Here is a 25,827-nt window from a genome sequence, read left to right as displayed (position 1 = left end):
GGGGCATAGTTGCTCTCCAATTTTTTCTTCACTTAAAAAGGGCACTAGAAGTTTTAATTTCCGTTCAAGTGAGCATTCTCGTGATATTCAAGGACCACTGGTTTGATACCATCACCCCTGGGAAGAAAGAAAAATAAATAAATAAAAAAACAAATAAACACGCATCCGTTATCTTTCTTCTGGACAAAAAATACAAAATTCCACATTTTTGCAGATAAGAGCTTGAAACCTCTACAGTAGGTTTCTCTGATACCCTGAATCTCATGGTGTGATTCTCATACGGATGCTATTACTTTTAGGGGTTATTTCCCCTTTTTTTCGAAAATAAGGCAAATATTCTCAGGCTCGTAGCTTTTGATGGGTAAGATTAAACTTAATGAAACTTATATATTTATAATCAGTTTAAAAATCTAATTCTTTTGATGTATCCACTGGTATCAAAATTCCATTTTTTACAGTTTCGGTTAATTTTGAGCAGGGTTGCTCCTTACTTACAATTCGCTACCATGAACTGTTTGATAGCAAGAATCTTGCGTTTGCTTCACAAACTAATTCGTATCTTTCTTTTTGGAGTACAATCTTTTAGTTTAGTTTTAGACAGCAATTTGTCATCAGGTCTTTTCAAGGATAAAATAAGCATAAAATCCATAAAAGCTGAGTAAGACACCTGCTTCTCGTTTAAGATAATTCCTAGCTATTCCCCTCGCCAAATGATGTCAATTCACGAAGATCTAGGGGAGGGAGAGCAAACTAATTTTTTAAAAAATTTAGAGGTTTGGGCAAACAATTCATTTTTCAATTTTTTTTCTATGGAAGCCCACAAACGGCATTTTCAACGTAAATACCCCCGAAAATGGTACTTTTTAAAATCAAATGGAGGGGGGGGTAAACAAATCTAATTTTAAAAACTCACAGAGCAAACAAACAGATTTTGCAGTATCTTAGCAAGGATATCGCAGTCAGCAGGTCCTTATGCTCCTGAAGCCTTTGGTTGTACCTTTGGTTGTTAGCTGCTAAATAATGCTGCACCCTACATTTAATGTTTGATCTTTCTTTTTGTACTTTGAAGGACGCAAGTATTGAGCCTGAAATTTCCTTAGAATGAATAAAGAAAATCCTTTGGGAAGTGTAAAAGAAATGGTGATTGCGATTACAAAATTGGAAAAGAAAGCTAATATCTGCATATAAATCAGATGGTATGCGTGGCTGTGTTTCTGTAATCGTACTCAAAGCGCCAGTAAATTATTCGAGCTCTAAACATGGAATTCTAATAAAATGACCTTTCAGCAAACGAACTGAGAGCATTGAAATTATTCTTTTAATGATAGTTTAACGTTCTACTGATAGCATAAAAACTTTTTTTCTTTAAAAACAAATTTTCTGAGGATGCAGACATGTTGAACGTGCTTAACAAAAACATTTTTGGTGTACGAATGAATTAAACTTGATGCTGAAAGTTGGAGGGTGGCATGTTGCCCTTTTTAGCGTTTTTGCCATAAAAACCTAATATCTTCTTCTAGTTCCACCTATTATAACATCCAATGAGCCTTTTGTGCGAGTTGAAATTGGCGACATTGCCACTCTTCCGTGCTTTGTTGAAGGAGTTCCAGTACCTATCGTGGAGTGGACAAAAGAAGGATACTTTGAATGGGGTATAATGTTGCCTGACTCCGGCAGAGAGGGAGATAGAATCAAGATTACGCCCGAAGGGACTTTAGTGATCCGAGTAAGTGGTGGTAATAAATTACAGTGTCAATTTATGAAGAATTTTTTGGTTAGTCAGGTGTTAAAGATCAAGGCTCCTTTTAAACTATTCAGTGTTTACAATAGTTTTTAATACTAAGAAGAACCTCAGAAATTTAAAATCTCATATTAGAAGTCAAGAAATCAAAATAACTAAGAAGCACCCGTTCCACTGCTATTTCTAAACAAAAGAGTCAATCATAGGTACAAGTCTGCAAGTTCATTTTCTTTATTCTGGAAAATCTCACTATCGTTCAGTATTAACGTAAAACTTCTAAAAAATGCTGAGGGGGGTCAAACAAGATCAAAACACAATATGTGTAGGAAGGTTGTCGAAAGGGTACGACAACAATATCTAAAGAATGGCTATGGGTATTAAGTTGAAACTTTAAAAGTATGTGAAGAAGAATGTTGAAAAATGATCGGGGGCAATCAGCCTCCCTCTTGATCTTCTAGATGCCCCTCTAAACTCTAATAGAAATATTAAAAGGACATTTCATTCAAAGTAGCCCCCGAGAATAAAAGGCCACCAGATCCCCTGGGGCAAGGATTCCAAATTATCCCATTTGTCCATTTTTAACATACAGGATTTATTATTGGGAAAGGAGGGAATGTTTCATCCTGAGTTTGTCTGAAAAGATTAAGGGTATTGAGGTGAAAGTTAGAGAAATTTTGAGGAGTTTGTTGATCAAAAGAATCAAAATATACTATCTGCATCCAAGTTATTAAAAAGGAGTATCAAAACTTTCGGGGTCACTAGTACTATTACTATTGCAGCTGTAAATGCGACTTGTTGTGACTGCGACACTGACTTTTTCTGACTACGACTGCTTGCAGCTGGTACTATATCTATTTGTGACTACTTTCAGGGAATGTTGAACAAAATCAAAAACACACTGTGTGCATGCTGATTATCAAAAGGGCGCATCAGATATATTTCAGGAGCGGCTGAGGGCATTAAGTTAAGCAGTGCTTGAACCTTCAGATATAGCTGGGGAAGATGTTAAACTAAATGAAAAGACCCTATGTGCATCTAGGTTATCAAAAGGGTATACCTGCAATATCTTGGAAGTGGCTAAGGGTCAGAATATTCAATCGAAAGATACTATGTGCCTCTTGGTTGTATCTGAAATATTCCAGAAGCGGCTAATGGCATTTAGTTGAAAATTTCAGGGACTGATGAGGGGGTATTGAAAAAAATCACTCAGTAGAACTATCAAATTACAACGGAATATTTTAATTTTTATGTCAGAGAAGTGAAAAACTGGAAATTTTAGTTATATTAACCAATAACAAAACTATCGTAATCAAAAGAAACAGAAATTATGAATGAATGAATGAATTTTATTAATAACCTGTCTTACAGTCAACAGAAAAAGACAGAGCACAAACTAGAAAAGAAAGGAAAAGCAGAAACTGGCAAGAAAAACAAATACAAACAGAAAGAACTACATAATAACACAACTATTTGAGAAAGTGGGCCCACTCGTGATCCAGAAGCTCTAGTTTTTTCACGTAATTCTGAATTACCTCCTCCACGGCACTCAGAGGCTCAACAATTCCATATTTCGCAACAATATGGCAGTTTCTAACAAAAGGCAGCGCTTGAAGCAGATATTGGGCATGCTAGAAAAATACCGACCTAATGTCTTTCTTGTTTTGTGCACTCAGGAGCTTCCAAAAAGGAGACAGGTACAAGACATGAGGCAAAGCTACTGCATTATGAAGACGAGAGTAGTAAGGGCCCAATTACTTGAAAATTTACATTGAATTACACGTGGATATGTGTGCAGTTTAACCGGTATATTGGCCTGTCAGGGTCAGTCACCTATTACTATGAACGGTACTTGTCTTAGCAGACGGGTTTTTATGAGGTAAAAGCCATTTTTTTGATCTGGTTAGGTGGGTATAATCTGGTTTGGTTCGTTATTGTGAGAGGGTTACTCAATTTACATCTTAGTGTTAACTGGGCGATGACTTAGTCTAATTGCGTAGGTACTAAAGGAACATTTGAAGGTGGAGAAAAAAAGGGGTAATTAGCGATTGGATAATTTTAACAAGAAATGACTGAAGAGTGTTTTGGAGGAGATGGGATGAATGTGTACTGTATAATACACAAGTGATGATTTGCACAGTGTTGTCAATTTTAAATAGTTCAGAAATAAAAAAAAATAACAAGAAATGGCTGAAAAGTGTTTTGAGAGAGTTGAGTTGCACGAGGGTTGACTTGCACGAGGGTTCAGTTACATGCGGATTCAGTTACACGGGGATTAGTTAAATGGGGTCGAGTTGCACGAGGATTCAGTAGCACGGAGGTTCAGTTGTACGGGGTTTCGGTTATACAGGGGTTCAGTTACATGGGGGGGTTCAGTTGCACGGGGGGATATCTGCTATAAAAAACACTTCATTTTAAACAAATTGTAGGTACAAAAAGATTTATAGGCCCGTAATTTAGGTATCTGACTATCTCGTAATGGCTACGAACTGCCAAAAATCTTGATATCTGCTATAAAAAACACTTCATTCTAAACAAATTGTAGGTACAAAAAGATTTATACGCCCTTAATTTAGGTATCTGACTATCTCGTAATGGCTACGAACTGCTAAAAATCTTGATATCTGCTATAAAAAACACTTCATTCTAAACAAATTGTAGGTAAAAAAAAATTTATAGGCCCTTAATTTAGGTATCTGACTATCTCGTAATGGCTACGAACTGCTAAGAATCTTGATATCTGCTATAAAAAACACTTCATTCTAAACAAACTGTAAATACAAAAAGATTTATAGGCCCTTAATTTAGGGGTCTGGCTGTCTCATAAGCAGAAAGGGGGGTGCTACTCCCACGATGACCACGGGGTTTATGGTTTTCTCAGTGAGAATGAAAAAACAGGAATTTTCTCAATTAAAAAAAAATGAATTTTCTCACTTTGATGGATGTTTTCTTGGATGGTTATGTGTGTTGGTCAATTTATTTGATGTTTTTCATGGATGTCAACATCAATTCATGTCTGTTTTATTATGAAATTGATTTACATAATCGCTAGGGGAATATATTGATTCACGAAGGGGGAATTAAGAAACATTATGGCTTTCTTTAATCTTAGGTCTGAGGGATAAACGTTCTTTAGGTCAGAGAGAAAAATTAATATTCTATTTTTAAATAGGGCTTCATTGATCTTTACTGTCAGGAATTAGAAATGACATCACTTGTTATCTTGGAATTAAGCGGGAGGCTAAAGAGATAGAAATTCTATTTTTAAATACGGCTTCACTGAGCTTTAAGTCGGAGAGATAAATTGATATTCTAACGAAACCTTAATAGTGTAGCTAGGAAAATTTATGAGATGAAGATATTAACGTAGGAAAGGGTTTCCTAGAAATTTGAAATGTGAATGCACAGAGATTCCAAAAACAAAAGGAACATGCTGAGATTACTTTTAGGGGATTATTTGGCTGAAACGGTTTTAGACATTTTAGGGAATTATTTCGGCAAAACAGTTAGAGACATTTTAAAAGATGATTTTAGAAAAGGTTTTAGAAGAGGTTTTGAGTGTGGTCGTTATAGTAAACAAGTTCTATTTTAACAGTGTCATGAGGTCCTCTACCCCAGCCCCAAAGGACCCCGATCGCCCTACCCCGATCCAAAGGGCTCCAATCCCCATACCCCAATCCCGAAGGAACCCCCCGGGTCCCCAAAGGTTCCCCAGGCTCCCACCCGGCCCACCCAGACCCCCAAAGGCCCTCCCCGGGCCCCGTCTTTCGTTGATGTATGTTGTCTGAAACCTATGATTTGGGGTGTATGGGTTGCTATTTTTGTCTTTTCTGAGTTGGATTTCTTAGTCTTTCATAGGTAAGTGTTGTCTGAAACCTATGATTTGGGGTGGGTGGTTTGCTATTTTGACTTTTCTGAGCTGGATTTCTTAGCCTTTCATAGGTGTGTGTTGTCAGAAAATTATGATTTGGGATGTGTAGTTTGCTATTTGGACTTTTCAGAGCTAGAATTCTTATTCTCTCATAGGTTTTTGTTGTCTGAAACTTCTAGTTTGGGATGAGTAGTTTGCTATTTCAGACTTTTATGAGCTAGGCTTTCCTAGTATATCGTAGGTGAATGTTGTCAGAAAATTATGATTTGGGATATGTAAATTACTATTTCGGGCTTTTCTGAGCTAGATTTCTTAGTCCCTCATAGGTGTTTGTTGTCTGAAACCTATAGTTTGGGATGAATAGTTTGCTATTTTTGACTATTCAGAGCTAGGTTTCTTAGCCTTTCATAGGTGTGTGTTGTCACAAACTTATGATTTGGGATGTGTAAATTACTATTTTTGACTTTTCTGAGCTAGATTTCTTAGCCTTTCATGGGTGTTTGTTGTCTCAAACATATAGTTTTGGGTGAGTAGTTTGCTTTTGGACTTTTCAGAGCTGGATTTCTTAGCCTTTCGTGGGTGTGTCTTGACTAAAACTTATGATTTGGGATATGTAAATTACTATTTCGGGCTTTTCTAAGCTAGATTTCTTAGTCTTTCGTTGGTGTGTGTTGTCTGAAACCTATGATTTGGGATTTGTAGTTTTGCTTTTTGCACTTTTCAGAGCTAGGATTCTTAGTCCCTCATAGGTGTTTGTTGTCTGAAACCTTTAGTTTGGGATGAGTAGTTTGCTATTTCAGGCTTTTCTGAGCTAATGTTTCTTAGTATTTCGTAGGTGTGTGTTGTCTGAAACTTATGACTTGAGGTGCCAAATTTGCTATTTCAGGCCTTTCTGAGCTAAGGTTTCATAGTATTTCGTTGGTGAATGTTGTCTGAAACTTATGATTTGGGATATGTAAATTACTATTTCGGGTTTTTCTAAGTTAGATTTCGTAGTCCTTTGTTGGTGTGTGTTGACTGAAACCTATGATTTGGGATACAAGGTTCTTAGTCTTTCGTTGATGTGTGTTGTCTGAAACCTATGACACCCCAAAAAGACACACAGTCCAACGAGACACACACGGCCTAAAGAGACACACATCACAAAGAGACACCCACAGCCCAAAGAGACACATACAGCTCAAAGAGATGCACATGGCCCAAAGAGACGCACACATCCAACAAAGACACACAAAGCCCAAAGAGACACAAAAACAGTCAAAAGAGACACACACAGACCAAAAGTATTCAAATTGATCAAAGAGACACACATCCTAAAGACACTCACACAGTCTAAAGATAAATACACACCGCCCTTATATAAATAAAAACCCAAAAGACACACACAGACACCCAAAAGAGACAAAAAAAACGCCCATACAGACACATAGAGGCCAAAAAGATTCAAACACCCCAAAGAGACCCACATATCCCAAAGAGACATACATGGCCCCTAAGAGACACCCACAGCCAAAAGAAACACACACCTACCAAAATGACTCAAACAGCTCAAGAGACACATACAGCTCAAAGAGACGAACACGGCCAAAAGCGACGCAAACATGCAACAGAGACACACAAAGCCCAAAACGACAAAAACAGGCAAAAGAGATAAACACAGCCCAAAAAGATTCAACCTGTCAAAAAAGAGAAACACAGCCTAAAGAGACACACACCGCCCAAAGAGACACACACACACAGGATAAAGAGACACAAACAGCCCGAAGAGACACACAAAGCCAACAAACACACACACACCAAAAACAGAAAAAAAACGACCATACAGACACATACAGGACAAAAGAGACACACAGCCCAAAGAGACACACACAGCTTCAAGAAACACAAACAGCTCAAAGAGACACAGACAGCCCAAAGAGAAACACAACCCAAAGAGACAAACACATACCTAAAAGACTCAGACACCCCAAAAAGACACAGAGTCCAACGAGACGCACACACAGCCTAAAGAGACAGACATCACAAAGAGACACCCACAGTCCAAAGAGACACAAACAGATCATAGTGACGTACTCAGCCCAAAGAGAAGCACTCATTCAACAGAGAGAGACAAAGCCCAAAATAACACAAACTGTCAAAAGAGACACACACACAGAACATAAAGATTCAAACTGCCCAAAGAGACACACAGCCTAAAGAGACACACACAGCCCAAAGAGACACACACAGGCTAAAGAGACATACACACAGTCCGTAGAGACACACAAATTCCAAAGAGACACAGACACACCCCAAAGAGAAAAAAAATCCCCATACAGACACGTACATACGAAAAAGATTCAAACACCCCAAAGAGACACACATTGCCCGAAGAGACATACATGGCCTCTAAGAGACACAAACAGCCAGAAGAAACACACACATACCAAAATGACTCAAACAGCCCAAGAGACACATACAGCTAAAAGAGATGCACACGGCCCAAAGAGACGCACACATCCAACAGAGACACACAAAGCCCAAAATGACACAAAAATCCAAAAGAAACACACACAGACAGGAAAGATACAAACTGCCCAAAGAGACACACAGCCTAAAGAGACATACAGAGCTAAAAGAGACACACACACAGGATAAAGAAAGACACACAGCCCGAATAGACACAAAACGCCCAAACAGAGACAAACACCCCCAAACTATACAAAAAAACGCCCATACAGACAAATACAGACCAAAAGATTCAAAAGCCCCAAAGAGACACACATAGCCCAAAGAGACATATACGGCCCCCTAAGAGACACAGACAGCCAAAAGAAAGACACACAGACCAAAATGATTCAAAGACGCACACAGCCCAAAGAAACACACATAGCCCAAAGAGACACAAACACCCACATGAGACAAAACACAGCCCAAAAAAGACTCAAACAGCAACAAGAGACACAAACAGAACAAAAAGACTCAAACAGTCAAAAGAGACACACAGCCCAAAGAGACGCACAAAGCCCAAAGACACACACATAGCCCAAAGAGACACAAACAGCCCAAAGATACAAACACATACCAAAAAGACTCAAACACCACAAAGATAAAAATAAACAGACCAAAAAGACTCAAACAGCCCAAAGAGACACACTTCACAAAGAGACACACACAGCCTCAAGAGACACAAACAGCTCAAAGAGACACACACAGCCCAAAGAGAAACACAACCCAAAGACACAAACACAGACCTAAAAGACTCAAACAGCCCCCCTCCTCCCTCATAAAGTTCAGAAAAAAAACACACATATTAAGAAAAACACAATAGCCATCTGTAGTAAATCATTTTTCTACCCGTAAACTAATTTCTTAAACTAAATAGTTACCCTCTCCTCCCTCCGAACGTTCAGAAAAAAAAACACAATAGCCTTATCTGTAGTGAAACATTTTTCTACTCGTAAACTAATTTCTTAAACTAAATAGTTACCCCCTCCTCCCTCAGAAAGTTCAGAAAAACACAATAGCCTTATCTGTTGTGAAGCATTCTTCTACTCGTAAACTAATTTTTAAACTAAAAAATTACCCCCCACCTCTCTCAGAAAGTTCAGAAAAACACAATAGCCGTATCTGTAGTGAATCATTTTTCTACTCGTAATCTAATTTCTTAAAATAAATAGTTACCCCCTCCTCCCTCAGAAAGTTCAGAAAAAAAAACACAATAGCCGTATCTGTAGTGAAGCATTTTTCTACTCGTAAACTAATTTCTTAAATTAAATAGTTACCCCCACCTCCCTCAGAAAGTTCAGAAAAAAAACACAATAGCCTTATCTGTAGTGAAACATTTTTCTACTCGTAAACTAATTTCTTAAACTAAATAGTTACCCCCTCCTCCCTCAGAAAGTTCAGAAAAACACAATAGCCTTATCTGTAGTGAAGCATTTTTCTACTCGTAAACTAATTTTTAAACTAAAAAGTTACCCCCCACCTCTCTCAGAAAGTTCAGAAAAACACAATAGCCGTATCTGTAGTGAAGCATTTTTCTACTCGTAAACTAATTTCTTAAACTAAATAGTTACCCCCTCCTCCCTCAGAAAGTTCGAAAAACAAAACACAATAGCCGTATCTGTAGTGAAGCATTTTTCTACTCGTAAACTAATTTCTTAAACTAAATAGTTACCATCGCCATCCCCCCTCAGAAAGTTCAGAAAAACACAATAGCCTTATCTGTAGTGAAACATTTTTCTACTCGTAAACTAATTTATTAAAATAAATAGTTACCATCACCATCCCCCCTCAGAAAGTTCAGAAAAACACAAGAGCCTTATGTTTAGTGAAGAATTTTTGTACTCGTAAACTAAAGGAGTAATTACCCTTTTCAAAAAAATGAGTCGTTCTATTAATGAACCAAATAAACGAAACCAGTCTGATATCATCAAACAATCTCGCTCCTAGTTCCAAAAAAATGGAATGCTTGTAGCTTTCGTAGTAATAGGTTTAAAAACCTATTAGCCAATTTTAAAAAAAAAACCGACTAATCAAGTTATCATATGGAGTAACCGCCAGCTTTCTCTAACCGTTTGACTCACAAAAAATGAGTGTCACAATAGAAAACCTGTCTGCTAATGCATGTATCGTTCATAGTAATAGGTGACTGGCCCGTGGTAAGGCATATTACGCAATCACTGCCAGAATATATTGATGCCTTACTACTGTCATCGCCCAGTTAACACTAAGATGTAAATTGAGTAACCCTCTCGCAATAACGAACCAAACCAGATTATACCCACCTAACCAGATCAAAAAAATGGCTGTTACCTCATAAAAACCCGTCTGCTAAGACAAGTACCGTTCATAGTAATAGGTGACTGACCCTGACAGGCCAATATACCGGTTAAACTGCACACATATCCACGTGTAATTCAATGTAAATTTTCAAGTAATTGGGCCCTTACTACTGACGAGCCAAATATTTACGGCTTGAATTGCGACGGCTAGTGACAACACCCGCATAGGCAATGCGCACTTTTTTAGAAAGGTGTTCAATAAGCAAAGACTGGGTCTCTCGAAGATTACGACCAATCGGGAGGCCAAGGTACGTAATGTGACTAGATGGTGTTACGGTAATTCCACCAAACCTGACTGTAGCATTATCTTCAGGGCAATTAAAAAACAAAACAGCAGCTTTTTCTACATTAAACTGCAAGCCAATATCAGCATAAATTTTTTTAAGACGCGAGAAATTATTTTCTAATGAAGAAAGCAACCGAGACACATTTAAAAGATCCTCTGCAAAACCCAGAAGTGACAAGTCAATATGTTTGCAAATATAACTCGGAGAGATAACCTGTTGTGCATCATTAACACTGTTATTATACAAAGTAGGAGACGTTATAGCCCCTTGCTTGATTCCCTTATGTACGGATATCTCCCCACTAAGCTCACCATCTTGCAAACAAACACGAAGCTTGAGGTTCCTATACATATCACGTAGTAGCCTTACAATAGAAGAACGCACGCCTCGCTTACACAGCTCAACCAAAATCTGTATATGAATCCCAGAGTCAAAAGCTCTCCTGACATCATACTGACCTAAGATCAAAGTTTCTCGCTGGAGATGAGCATCAAGTAATTTGTTAGCAAGAAGATAAAGTACATGGGTGTACCCGAGGCCTTTTCGAAAACCAAGCTCGTGTGGAGGCATCTCACACTTATCATAAATCTCATCAAACAAAACAATCTCGAACAGTTTACAAAATACTGAAGATATCGTTACGGGCCGATACGAAGAAGGCTGTTCGGCTGGCTTCCCCTTCTTTAATATCAGGATAACCATACCCAGACTAAAGCAACTCGGGACTATCCCTTGTGTCAAAATACTCTGAAACAGATGGGCAATTTGAGGGTGAAGAACATAACCTCCTAAAGAAAGATGTAGAGCACAAATACTTTCGCATCCTTTTGCGTATACCTTTCTCAGCTTTTTAACGGCCTAGCAAATTGTGGCCGTTGACACTGAGAAATTGTCGAAGGTGTCGGTAAGCATAGAAGCCAGCTCATTCTCGTAATTAGACTGCAGAACTGGATCAGGCGCTTTGAACTCGAACTCAAAGTAAGCACTCCACTGATTAGCAGAAATATTAGACGTAGGCTTGGCTTCTTCAGGCTTCGACCGAAGCGACCAAATAAGGTTCAGATTCTTACTGAGCTTTTGCACAAAATTTTCTTTGAGGGTTGTACGGTGGGCATCTAACACTTTATTGAACTTTCGTTTAGTATGGATTTGAATCTCGTTCACTATTCCACTTCGTGGCTTCCCGCTATCATGCCAAACTTTCAGCCATAGCTTCGCCGACGCACAAGCCGCCGCTAGCTCTGGATTTCTAGACCACCCTTTCACCTGTGATCTATTAGGGATACGCTTTACAGGAACTGCTACACTCTCCGTGATACTCAGACCATGCGATATTTCTGCACAATACATGTTTATCTGCAGACGTATTTCACTTTCACTGCAATACGAGTTTGCATTTCTCTGCAGCAGATGGAAGGGAACTTTTATTTTACTCAGGATATCCCCAGAAGTAGCCGCAAAGAGATCATTCGACACTTGTTTCCAGTCACTGTATACTCTCCATTGGGATTTGCACGGACCCGATTAATTAGCCTGTTGCGTCATTTGCGTTTTACTGAAAACAAATATATTACAAACATTTTCTTTTATGTTTACATCATTAAAAAACAATATATATTTTACAGTGAAATAAAATCTTTAATTTATGAGTTCCCATGAATTAATATAAGCAGATGTTAAATATTTAGTTTATTTTCATTAGTTCTTTCCAGTCAACTTGATTATTATAGTGATTTTTTTTCTTCGGTACGTTGATTAACAAAAGAATAGTGTTCAAGATATATATTTTAAATAAAATGCGAATAACGCAACAAGCTTTACACTTTTACCCTCAGGGAAGGGGGTTAAAGGGTGGTAGCCAAACTCATGTTTTTAGTAATTTTTGTTCGTTTAAAGTTCGAGTTGTACATGCAATATAATTTTTAGTCGTTTTAAGATTTATCCATATTAGTATCTGTTATCCCCATGCTTGCTATGATCATTTATTTCGATTACTGTTTGTTTTTGGTTCATTTATTCTTTAGTAGTAAGTTCTGGCCGTTTTAAGTTTGAATTTGTATATGAATTTATTCCTATTGGTCTTAAGTTTAATATCAATCTTTAGTTTTCTTTGAAAAGCTTCATTTTCTTTTCTTTTTTTAATTTATTTTCAGAAAATGAATGGGTTAGAATAGTTGACGAATCAAACCAAATAAGTGACGGATCTTGGATTTTTGGAAAGGGCTCGTTTTCAGAATTCTAAAGAGCTTTGTCAAACAGTTCGTGGTAACGAACTGTAAGTAAGGAGTGACCCGGCTCAATAGTAACTGAAACTCTAAGAAACGGAATTTTGATACCAATAGAAGTAGACTAAGAGATTCCATTTTGCTTACGCCCCCGTACAAACAGTTTTTTTCTGTTAATTTTGCAGGTCATTAAACTCTTTGCCAAGAGGAACGAGTATAACTTGATTGGTGATGATATGTGTGTGTATTTTAAACGAATTGGGGTTACCAGGGTCATTTAATACCGGTCCTATTAAGGACAAGTTTTTCTGACGTAGATTTATAGTTCATGATATACAAGTTTTTTTTTTTTTATGTTAAATCCGTGGTCATTCATCTGTAAGTTGATTAGTAGGGTTTTTTTTAAAACTTGGCTATTCGTTTCATGGGTTTCATTAATAGAACGAGTAATGTTCTTGAAAAGGGTAATTACTTCTTTAGTTTACGAGATTTGCGAATTTTTTGCGAAAAGGTATTAGCGTAGGGGTATTGCGGTGCTTAAGAATGTCTCACGGGTAATTAAAGAATGGGGTGCTTACATCAGATACTTAATAGATTTGACACTTACAAGTGACATTGCTAGAGTCAAATATATTTGGTGTTGGTGATATTATGACCCTCCAAGTCCCCTGGGGAAAGGGCTGCACAGTGTATCGGTATCGGACGTATTATTTTTGGGCGTATTGGTATCGCAGGTATCTATACAGATTTTTAGTAGCTCGTATAAAAGATATTACTCATATCTACGTTCTTCGTATAAATTCAACCATCAGCAACTTCAAAACGGCACTAAAAACGGCACTTTTGGTGCAATGTCTCAAGTGGAAAAGCTGGGGCTAGTGGACTACCAGCACTTTTAGATTGACGTTTAATTACTCATTCGAAAAGCTAATGCTCGTATCTACGTGATGGTTATCATTTATACCATCAATTAAAACAATAATTCTTATTTAACTTATTAATTATATTAAATAAAAAAAAACAAGTTTTTTTAAATTAAAGAGAGCAACGACGGTAAAACTTAAACCGAACAGAAATTAGTCCGTATATGATAGGGGGCTGTCCCCGCCCCACCGCCACGCTAATTGCTCTAAATTTTTCTATTTTTTTATTAAAAAAGAGTAGTGAGAAAGTCAAAATTTTTCGTAAAATGTACGGGGGTGTGGAAGTGGCAGCCCCGTTCATATACAGACTAATTTCTGTTCTTTTTAAGTTTTAACGTCGTTCCTCACTTTAAGTTAAAAAAAACTTGTTTTTCTTTATTTAATTTTTGAACGTTTTTGAATTAATGCGGATGGTATGGAAAAACGGTACTTGTTAAATATTCGGGTAAACATACGACTAAGAAACGCTTCACTATAAATAAGGCTATCGTGTTTTTCCGAACTTTCTAGGGCGGTGGTAACTATTTAGTTTAAATAATTCTAGGAGGAATTGAGTTTTATGGATGGTGTTGAAAAATGGTACTTGTTAAATATTCGGGTAAACATACGACTAAGAAACGCTTCACTATAAATAAGGCTATCGTGTTTTTCCGAACTTTCTAGGGCGGTGGTAACTATTTAGTTTAAATAATTCTAGGAGGAAGTGAGTTTTATGGATGGTGTTGAAAAATGGTACTTGTTAAATATTCGGGTAAACATACAACTAAGAAACACTTCACTATAAATAAGGCTTTTGTGTTTTTCTGAACTTTCTAGGGCGGGGGTAAGTATTTAGTTTAAATAATTCTAGGAGGAATTGATTTTTGTGGCTGGTGTAGAAAAATGGTACTTGTTAAATATTCAAAGAAACATACGACTAAGAAACGCTTCACTATAAATAAGGCTATTTTGTTTTTCTGAACTTTCTAGGGCGGAGGTAACTATTTAGTTTAAATAATTCTAGGAGGAATTGAGTTTTATGGATGGTTTGGAAAAATGGTACTTGTTAAATATTCGGGTAAACATACGACTAAGAAACACTTCACTATAAATAAGGCAATCGTGTTTTTCCGAACTTTCTAGGGCGGGGGTAACTATTTAGTTTAAATAATTCTAGGAGGAATTGATTTTTGTGGCTGGTGTAGAAAAATGGTACTTGTTAAATATTTGGGTAAATATACGACTAATAAACGCTTCACTATAAATAAGGCTATCGTGTTTTTCCTATTTTTCTAGGCGGGTGTAACTATTTATTTTAAATATTTCTAGGAGGAATTGAGTTTTGTGGATGGTTTTAAAAAATGGTACTTGTTAAATATTCGGGTAAACATATGACTATGAAGCGCTTTACTATAAATAAGGCTCTTGGGTTTTTCTGAACTTTTTAGGGCGGGGGTAAGTATTTAGTTTAAATAATTCTAGGAGGAATTGATTTTTGGGGCTGGTGTGGAAAAATGGTACTTGTTAAATATTCGGATAAACATACGACTAAGAAACGCTTCACTATAAATAAGGCTATTGTTTTTTTCTGAACTTTCTAGGGCGAGGGTAACTTTTTAGTGTAAATAATTCTAGGAGGAATTGAGTTTTATGGATGGTTTGGAAAAATGATGCTTGTTAAATATTCGGGTAAATATACGACTAAGCAACGCTTCATTATAAATAAGGCAATAATGTTTTTCCGAACTTTCTAGGGCGGGGGTAACTATTTAGTTTAAATAATTCTAGGAGGAATTGAGTTTTATGGATGGTATAGAAAAATGTTACTTGTTAAATATTCGGGTAAACATACGACTAAGAAACGCTTCACTATAAATAAGGCTATAGTTTTTTTCTGAACTTTCTAGGGCGGGGGTAATTATTTAGTTTAAATAATTCTAGGAGGAATTCATTTTTGTGGATGGTACGGAAAAATGGTACGTATGAGGCGGGGGTAAGTATTTAGTTGAAAAAATGCAAGAGTTGGAATATTTCAGTAGTGTTTGGTTGTGGTTTACCTTGTCACAGTTACATTTTCTTGATTTTTCAAAGTTCATTTTGAATTTCTTTCATTGAAATGCAAGAGTTGGAATATTTCAGTAGTGTTTGGTTGTGGTTTACCTTGTCACAGTTACATTTTCTTGATTTTTCAAAGTTCATTTTGAATTTCTTTCGTTGAAATGCAAGAGTTGGAATATTTCAGTAGTGTTTGGTTGTGGTTTACCTTGTCACAGTTACATTTTCTTGATTTTTCAAAGTTCATTTTGAATTTCTTTCGTTGAAATGCAAGAGTTGGAATATTTCAGTAGTGTTTGGTTATGGTTTACCATGTCACAGTTAAATTTTCTTGATTTTTTCAAAGTTCATTTTGAATTTCTTTCATTGAAATGAAAGAGTTGTAATATTTAAGTAGTGTTTGGTTGTGTATTAACTTGTCACAGTTAAATTTTATTGATTTTTAAAAGTTCATTTTGAATTTCTTTCGTTGAAATGCAAGAGTTGGAATATTTCAGTAATTTTTGGTTGTTGTTTAACTTGTCAAAATTACATTTTATTTATTTTTAAAATGTCATTTTTAATTTTCTTTCGTTGAAATGCAAGAGTTGGAATATTTCAGTAGTTTTTGTTTGTGGTTTACCTTTTCACATTTACATTTTCTTGATTTTTCAAAGTTCATTTTGAATTTCTTTCGTTGAAATGAAAGAGTTGGAATATTTCAGTAGTGTTTGGTTGTGGTTTACCTTGTCACAGTTACATTTTCTTGATTTTTTCAAAGTTAATTTTGAATTTATTTCGCTGAAATGAAAGAGTTGGAATATTTCAGTAGTGTTTGGTTGTGATTTACATTGTCACAGTTACATTTTCTTGATTTTTCAAAGTTCATTTTGAATTTCTTTCGTTGAAATGCAAGAGTTGGAATATTTCAGTAGTGTTTGGTTGTGGTTTACCTTGTCACAGTTACATTTTCTTGATTTTTCAAAGTTCATTTTGAATTTCTTTCGCTGAAATGCAAGAGTTGGAATATTTCAGTAGTGTTTGGTTGTGTTTTACCTTGTCACAGTTACATTTTCTTGATTTTTCAAAGTTCATTTTGAATTTCAGTAGTGTTTGGTTGTGGTTTACCATGTCACAGTTACATTTTCTTGATTTTTCAATGTTCATTTTGAATTTCTTTCGCTGAAATTCAAGAGTTTTCTTGATTTTTCAAAGTTCATTTTGAATTTCTTTCGTTGAAATGCAAGAGTTGGAATATTTCAGTAGTGTTTGGTTGTGGTTTACCTTGTCACAGTTACATTTTCTTGATTTTTCAAAGTTCATTTTGAATTTCTTTCATTGAAATGCAAGAGTTGGAATATTTCAGTAGTGTTTGGTTGTGGTTTACCTTGTCACAGTTACATTTTCTTGATTTTTCAAAGTTCATTTCGAATTTATTTAGTTTAAATGCAAGATTTGTAATATTTCAGTATTTTATGGTTTTGGTTTACCTTGTCAAAGTTAAATTTTCTTGATTTTTCAAATTTCATTTTTAATTTCTTTAATTGAAATGAAAGAGTTGGAATATTTCAGTAGTGTTTGGTTGTGATTTAACTTGTCACATTTACATTTTCTTGTTTTTTTAATGTTGATTTTTAATTTATTTCTTTTAATTTCTAGTTTTGTAATATTTCATTAGTGTTTGTTTTTTGTTTACATTGTAACAGTTAAATTTTAATGATTTTTCAAAGTTCATTTTGAATTTCTTTCGTTGAAATGCAAGAGTTGGAATATTTCAGTAGTGTTTGGTTGTGCTTTACCTTGTCACGGTTACATTTTCTTGATTTTTCAAAGTTCATTTTGAATTTTTTTTCGTTGAAATGCAAGAGTCGGAATATTTCAGTAGTGTTTGGTTGTGGTTTACCTTGTCACAGATAAATTTTCTTGATTTTTCAAAGTTCATTTTGTATTTCTTTCGTTGAAATGAAAGAGTTGGAATATTTCAGTAGTGTTTGGTTGTGGTTTACCTTGTCACAGTTAAATTTTCTTGATTTTTCAAAGTTCATTTTGAATTTCTTTCGTTGAAATGCAAGAGTTGGAATATTTCAGTAGTGTTTGCTTGTGGTTTACCCTGTCACAGTTACATTTTCTTGATTTTTCAAAGTTCATTTTGAATCATTCCAGAATCGTGATTAAACACGTTTTTAAACTACATGCTATTTGCATGCCTTTCCGTGGCACCTTTCCAAACGAGCGGGGATTCCCCGTTGGTTCCTACACATTGCAAAAAAGTGAGCAGTACGAAAACTCCACATTTTCAACCAGACTGGTTTTTTAGACAACACACTCCACATTTTCAACCAGACTGGTTTTTTAGACAACACACCCAGTGGCGCGCCACTCTAAGTGAACCTAGGTCAACCCAGCTTTTTGGATATCTCTCTCACTATGACTCTGTTTGTGTGTCGTGTCTGTGCGTGTCTCGTTTCTATGTGTGTGTGTCATCTCTGTGGGTGTGTTGTCTAAAAAACCAGTCTGGTTGAAAATGTGGAGTGTGTTGTCTAAAAAACCAGTCTGGTTGAAAATGTGGAGTTTTCGTACTGCTCACTTTTTTGCAATGTGTAGGAACTAGCGGGGAATCCCCGCTCGTTTGGAAAGGTGCCAAGGAAAGGCATGCAAATAGCATGTAGTTTAAAAACGTGTTTAATCACGTTTCTTGAATGATTCAAAATGAACTTTGAAAAATCAAGAAAATGTAACTGTGACAGGGTAAACCACAAGCAAACACTACTGAAATATTCCAACTCTTTAATTTCAAGGACAGAAATTCAAAATGAACTTTGAAAATTCAAGAAAATCTAACTGTGACAAGTTAAAACACAACCAAACACTACTGAAATATTCCAACTCTTGCATTTCAACGAAAGAAATTCAAAGTGAACTTTGAAAAATCAAGAAAATGTAGCTGTGACAAGGTAAACCACAACCAAACACTACTGAAATATTCCAACTCTTGCATTTCAACGAAAAAAAAATTCAAAATGAACTTTGAATAATCAAGAAAATGTAACCGTGACAAGGTAAAGCACAACCAAACACTACTGAAATATTCCAACTCTTGCATTTCAACGAAAGAAATTCAAAATGAACTTTGAAAAATCAAGAAAATGTAACTGTGACAAGGTAAACCACACCCAAACACTACTGAAATATTCCAACTCTTGCATTTCAATGACATAAATTCAAAATGAACTTTGAAAAAAATCAAGAAAATGAAACTGTGAAAAGGTAAACCACAACCAAACACTACTGAAATATTCCAACTCTTGCATTTCAACGAAAGAAATTCAAAATTAAATTTTAAAAATCAATAAAATTTAAATTTTACAAGTTATAACAAATTCAAACACTTCTTAAATATTCAAACTCTTTCATTTCAAAGAAATAAATTCGAAATGAACTTTGAAAAATCAAGAAAATGTAACTGTGACAAGGTAAACCACAACCAAACACTACTGAAATATTCCAACTCTTGCATTTCAATGAAAGAAATTCGAAATGAACTTTGAAAAATCAAGAAAATGTAACTGTGACAAGGTAAACCACAACCAAACACTACTGAAATATTCCAACTCTTGCACTTCAACGAAAGAAATTAAAAATGAACTTTGAAAAATCAAGAAAATTCTTGCATTTCAGCGAAAGAAATTCAAAATGAACTTTGAAAAATCAAGAAAATGTAACTGTGACATGGTAAACCACAACCAAACACTACTGAAATTAAAAATGAACTTTGAAAAATCAAGAAAATGTAACTGGGACAAGGTAAAACACAACCAAACACTACTGAAATATTCCAACTCTTCCATTTCAACGAAAGAAATTAACAATGAACTTTGAAAAATCAAGAAAATGTAACGGTGACAAGGGAAACCCCAGCCAACCACTCCTGAAATATTCCAACTCTTCCATTTCAACGACAGAAATTCAAAATGAACTTTCGAAAAATCAAGAAAATGTAACTGTGACAAGGTAAATCACAACCAAACACTACTGAAATATTCCAACTCTTGCATTTCAGCGAAAGAAATTCAAAATGAACTTTGAAAAAATAATGAATTTTAACAGTTTAAACGTACAACAACAACAAAACAAAAATTAAAAATAAAAGCTATAAAATTTCAACGAAAGAAATTAATAACGAACTAAGAAAAATCAAGAACATATAACTGTGACAAGGTAAACCACAAACAAACGCTACTGAACTATTCCAATTCTTGCATTTCAACGACAGAAAACTCAAAATGAACTTTGAAAAATAGTGAAAATGTAATTGTGACAAAGTAAACCACAACCAAACACTACTGAAATATTCCAACTCTTTCATTTCATCGAAAGAAATTAAAAATTAACTATGAAATATCAAGATAATGTATCTTTGACACTTTAAAAAACACCAAAAAACAACTTAAATATACAAACTCTTTAATTTAAACGAAACAAATTCAAAATGAACTTTGAAAAATCAGGAAAATGTAACTGTGACAAGGTAAACCACAACCAAACACTACTGAAATATTCCAACTCTTGCATTTCAACGAAAGAAATTCAAAATGAACTTTGAAAAATCAAGAAAATGTAACTGTGACAAGGTAAACCACAACCAAACACTACTGAAATATTCCAACTCTTGCATTTCAATGAAAGAAATTCAAAATGAACTTTGAAAAATCAAGAAAATGTAACTGTGACAAGGTAAACCACAACCAAACACTACTGAAATATTCCAACTCTTGCATTTTTTCAACTAAATACTTACCCCCGCCTCATACGTACCATTTTTCCGTACCATCCACAAAAATGAATTCCTCCTAGAATTATTTAAACTAAATACTTACCCCCACCCTAGAAAGTTCGGAAAAACACGATAGCCTTATTTATAGTGAAGCGTTTCTTAGTCGTATGTTTACCCTAATATTTAACAAGTACAATTTTTCTAGACCATCCATAAAACTCAATTCCTCATAGAATTATTTAAACTAAATAGTTACCCCCACCCTAGAAAGTTCGGAAAAAACACGATTGCCTTATTTATAATGAAGCGTTTCTTAGTCGTATGTTTACCCGAATATTTAACAAGTAACATTTTTCCATAACATCAATAAAACTAAATTCCTCCTAGAATTATTTACACTAAAAAGTTACCCTCGCCCTAGAAAGTTCAGAAAAATACAATAGCCTTATTTATAGTGAAGAGTTTCTTAGTCGTATGTTTATCCGAATATTTAACAAGTACCATTTTTCCACACCAGCCCCAAAAATCAATTCCTCCTAGAATTATTTAAACTAAATGCTTACCCCCGCCCTAAAAAGTTCAGAAAAACCCAATAGCCTTATTTATAGTGAAGCGTTTCTTAGTCGTATGTTTACCCGAATATTTAACAAGTACCATTTTTTCAAACCAGCCAAAAAACTCAAGTCCTCCTAGAATTATTTAAACTAAATAGTTACACCCGCCTACAAAAATCAGAAAAACACGATAGCCTTATTTATAGTGAAGCGTTTCTTAGTCGTATGTTTACCCAAATATTTAACAATTACCATTTTTCTATACCATCCATAAAACTCAATTCCTCCTAGAATTATTTAAACTAAATAGTTACCCCCGCCCTAGAAAGTTCTGAAAAACAAGATTGCCTTATTTATAGTGAAGTGTTTCTTAGTCGTATGTTTACCCGAATATTTAACAAGTACCATTTTTCCATACCATCCATAAAACTCAATTCCTCCTAGAATTATTTAAACTAAATAGTTACCGCCGCCCTAGAAAGTTCAGAAAAACACAATAGCCTTATTTATAGTGAAGCGTTTCTTAGTCGTATGTTTATTCGAATATTTAACAAGTACCATTTTTCAACACCAGCCACAAAAATCAATTCCTCCTAGAATTATTTAAACTAAATACTTACCCCCGCCCTAGAAAGTTCAGAAAAACACAATAGCCTTATTTATAGTGAAGTGTTTCTTAGTTGTATGTTTACCCGAATATTTAACAAGTACCATTTTTCAACACCATCCAAAAAACTCAATTCCTCCTAGAATTATTTAAACTAAATAGTTACCACCGCCCTAGAAAGTTCGGAAAAACACGATAGCCGTATTTATAGTGAAGCGTTTCTGAGTCGTATGTTTACCCGAATATTTAACAAGTACCATTTTTCCACACCATCCACAAAACTCAATTCCTACTAGAATTATTTAAACTAAATAGTTACCACCGCCCTAGAAAGTTCGGAAAAACACGATAGCCTTATTTATAGTGAAGCGTTTCTTAGTCGTATGTTTACCCGAATATTTAACAAGTACCATTTTTCCATACCATCCGCATTAATTCAAAAACTTTCAAAAATTAAATAAAGAAAAAAAAGTTTTTTTTAACTTAAAGTAAGGAACGACGTTAAAACTTAAAAATAAAATAAATTATTCTGTATATGAAAGGGGCTTCCCCCGCCACACCAGCGCACTTTTTACGCAAGTTTTACTTTCTCATGACTCTTTTTTTTTAAAACAATAAAAAACTTTATCGTAAATATCGCGGCGTTGAGGAGGGGACAGCCCCTTTCATATACAGAATAATTTCTGTTCGGTTTAAGTTTTACCGTCGTTCCTCGCTTTAATTTAAAAAAACTTTTTTTTTTTTATTTAATCTAATTAAGAAGTGACATAAAAATTATTGTTTTAAGTGATGGTAGAAATTATAACCATCACGTATATACGAGCATTAGCTTTTCGAATGAGTAATTAAACGTCAATCTAAAAGTGCTGGTAGTCCACTAGCCCCAGCTTTTCCACTTGAGACATTGCACCAAAAGTGCCGTTTTTAGTGCCGTTTTGAAGTTGCTGATGGTTGAATTTATAGGAAGAACGTAGATTTGAGTAATATCTTTTATACGAGCTACTAAAAATCTGTATAGATACCTGCGATACCAATACGCCCAAAAATAATACGTCCGATACCGATACACTGTGCAGCCCTTTCCTCAGGGGACTTGGAGGGTCATAATATCACCAACACCAAATATATTTGACTCTAGCAATTTCACTTGTAAGTGTCAAATCTATTAAGTATCTGATGTAAGCACCCCATTCTTTAATTACCCGTGAGACATTCTTAAGCATCGCAATACCCCTACGCTAATACCTTTTTGCAAAAAATTCGCAAATCTCGTAAACTAAATAATTAATTACCCTTTTAAATATCATTACTCGTTATATTAATTAAACCCATTAAACTAATAGCAAATTTTTAAAAAAAAAACCTACTAATAAACTTAAATATTAATTACCCCGTATTTAGAATAAAAAAAAAAAACTTGTATATCATGAAGTAGAAATCTACGTCAGAAAAACTTGTCCTTAATAGAACCGGTATTAAATGACCCTGGTAACCCCAATTCGTTTAAAGTACACACACATATCATCACCAATCAAGTTATACTCGTTCCTCTTGGCAAAGAGTTTAATGACCTGCAAAATTAACAGAAAAAAACTGTTTGTACGGGGGCGTAAGCAAAATGGAATCTCTTAGTCTACTAATAGATACATCAAAAGAATCAGATTTTTATGCTGATTTCAAATATATACGTTTCATCAAGTTTAGTCATCAAAACTTACGTGCTTGTCAAGTTTATTCATCAAAAGTTACGCGCTTGAGAAAGTTTGTCTTATTTTTGAAAAAGGGGAATCACCCCCTAAAATTCATAGAACTCTAATAAAGATAACACCATCAGATTCAGCGTATCAGAGAACCCTACTTTACAGGTTTCAAGCTCCTATCTGCAAATATGTGGAATTTTGTATTTTTGTCAGAAGAAAGATCACGGATGCGTGTTTATTTGTTTTTTTTTCACCCTATCAAAGCTTTGAGACAGTCATTTTGTTCAGCATGGTCGAAAAATACAGTAACAACGTCTTTGAGGATGACTTGATCCCCCACAGTCCCCGAGGGAAGGTCTGCAAGATATGAACTTTGCCCAATGTTTACATGTAGTATTGGTTATTGGGAAGCATACAGAAGTTTTCAGTGGGATTTTTTCTGGTAGTTGGGGGGAGGAGGTGGGTCGGGGCTTACATGGGCGGATCTTTCCATGGATTAAGTTTTAATGGGGGAAGGGCCATTGCTATAAAGAAGGCGCCGGATTTCCCAGCATTATTTAAACAAACCATCAGAAATTAAATAAAAAAAACAAACAATTTTTCCAACTGAAAGTAAGGAGCAGCATCAAAACTTAAAACGAAAATTATGAATTACACGATTGGATTCGCTCCCTAGTCATTACCTCGCTCTTTACGCAAAGTTTTTTTTTGTACTCTTATCAGAGCTATTTATTCTAATTAACGGCCTTTGTAGTTAAGGGGTCATTCTTAAAGAATTGGAACAAAATTTGAATACAGCGTAAAGAGCAAGGTAATGACTAGGAATTGAACCCCCTAATATACGGAATAAAAATATAGGAATATAGAAGTTCGCTACGTAAGTTAATTCGCAAGTTAAATCAGAACAAAATTTCGAGAAAGCCATTTAGCCAAAAAAAAAAGTAAAATTAATATGCAAACTTCGTTTTAATTATTCATGTATGGTAAGCCAAAATCAAAGCTGCATAATTCAGAAATGTTCAGAAATTTAATAAAAAAACAAGTTTTTTTCACTGAAAGTAAGGAGCGACACTAAAACTTAAAACGAACAGAAATTATTCCGTATATGAAAAGGGCTATCCCCTCCTCAACGCCTCGCTCTTTACGCTAAAGTTTGACTCTGTCTTACAACATTATTTTTTAAAACAAAAAAAAAACTTTAGCGTAAAGAGCGAGGTGTTGAGGAGGAGACAGCCCCATTCATATACGGAATAATTTCTGTTCGTTTTAAGTTTTAATGTCGCTCCTTACTTTCAGTTAAAAATAACTTGTTTTTTATTTAACTACCTTATTTGCTCAGTAGATCCATCGGCTAGATGTTTCGGAGATCGTTTTTGCTCGACAGACTCGCAGCCTTTTATTTCGACGCCTTAAAAAAGAAAAAGGACAAATTTATACAATTATAAATGTAACAAAGTTAACTCCAAAATTAACATCAAAGTACAACTATAACACAAAAGTTATCTTTCCGAGTCAAGGAGAATAATAGGTACCCCATCCCTGAAAATTATCGGTCTTTAAATCAATGCAATTTAAACTAGTAATTTTAAGTTTTTGTCAAATCACCCTTACTTATCATAGTTTATTTTCCGTTTTAAAATTTGTTTCATTCCTCATTTCAAACTAAGTTAGTCTTTATTCCTTTTTAATTCACAATAACTTTTGCTCATTTAGGTTTGACGAAGCCTAATTTCTGCTCATTTCGAGTTTTACATTTTCGCTTCTCTTTTCGTCAAATAAATTTGTTTTCTTATTTAAGATACTAAAATTTCGAATATTTTAGGATATTCACCCCGAAGACGCTGGCACTTATATTTGCCTCTCAGTTAATCAAGGAGGAGGTGAAATATCCCGTACAAGAATCCTTTTAATAAGTGAAAAACCTACATTAGTTCCTCCAATAATAGCAAGAGGACCTTCAAATCAAACCCTTCCCCTTAAATCTGAAGCTTTTCTTTTTTGTGAAGCATATGGTGCTGAAGTATCTTGGTGGAAAGACAAAAGAAATATTGAGCCAGATAATGTGAAGTTCTTTGTTGGAAAGGATGGAACTTTAAAGATAAGAGGTAAGTCTTTTCTTATTTTGAGAAAAAACGTCAAATATATTAATTTAACCATGGTGTTATCCTATTAAGTTTGTTCCCCCCCAAAAAAAGTCCTGGAGTACTCAAATTATTCTGGATTTTCCTTATTTGAACACATAAAAAAAAAACTCTTTTACCTCACAAAACAAAAGGCTCGATGGTCTGTGTAATGAAGGGGAACAAAAG

The 25,827-nt window shown here is 35.0% G+C and overlaps 1 protein-coding gene across 2 annotated transcripts in view; it reads left to right on the top strand.

Moving 5' to 3' along the window:
• LOC148954039 (roundabout homolog 2-like) overlaps nucleotides 1-25,827 on the top strand; it is a 386,920-nt gene that overhangs the window by 168,567 nt on the left and 192,526 nt on the right. For both annotated transcript variants that reach the window (XM_089085754.1, XM_089085755.1), the window contains exons 7-8: nucleotides 1,521-1,726; nucleotides 25,341-25,623. In XM_089085754.1, the coding sequence (XP_088941880.1) occupies nucleotides 1,521-1,726; nucleotides 25,341-25,623 (489 nt within the window). The remainder of the gene's footprint in view (nucleotides 1-1,520; nucleotides 1,727-25,340; nucleotides 25,624-25,827) is intronic.

Source organism: Artemia sp. Qi Xiang Cuo, chromosome 3 (assembly GCF_049724085.1).
Source record: "Artemia sp. Qi Xiang Cuo chromosome 3, ASM4972408v1, whole genome shotgun sequence".
NCBI lineage: Eukaryota > Metazoa > Arthropoda > Branchiopoda > Anostraca > Artemiidae > Artemia > Artemia sp. Qi Xiang Cuo.
This window is presented reverse-complemented; position numbering and strand designations above follow the sequence as displayed.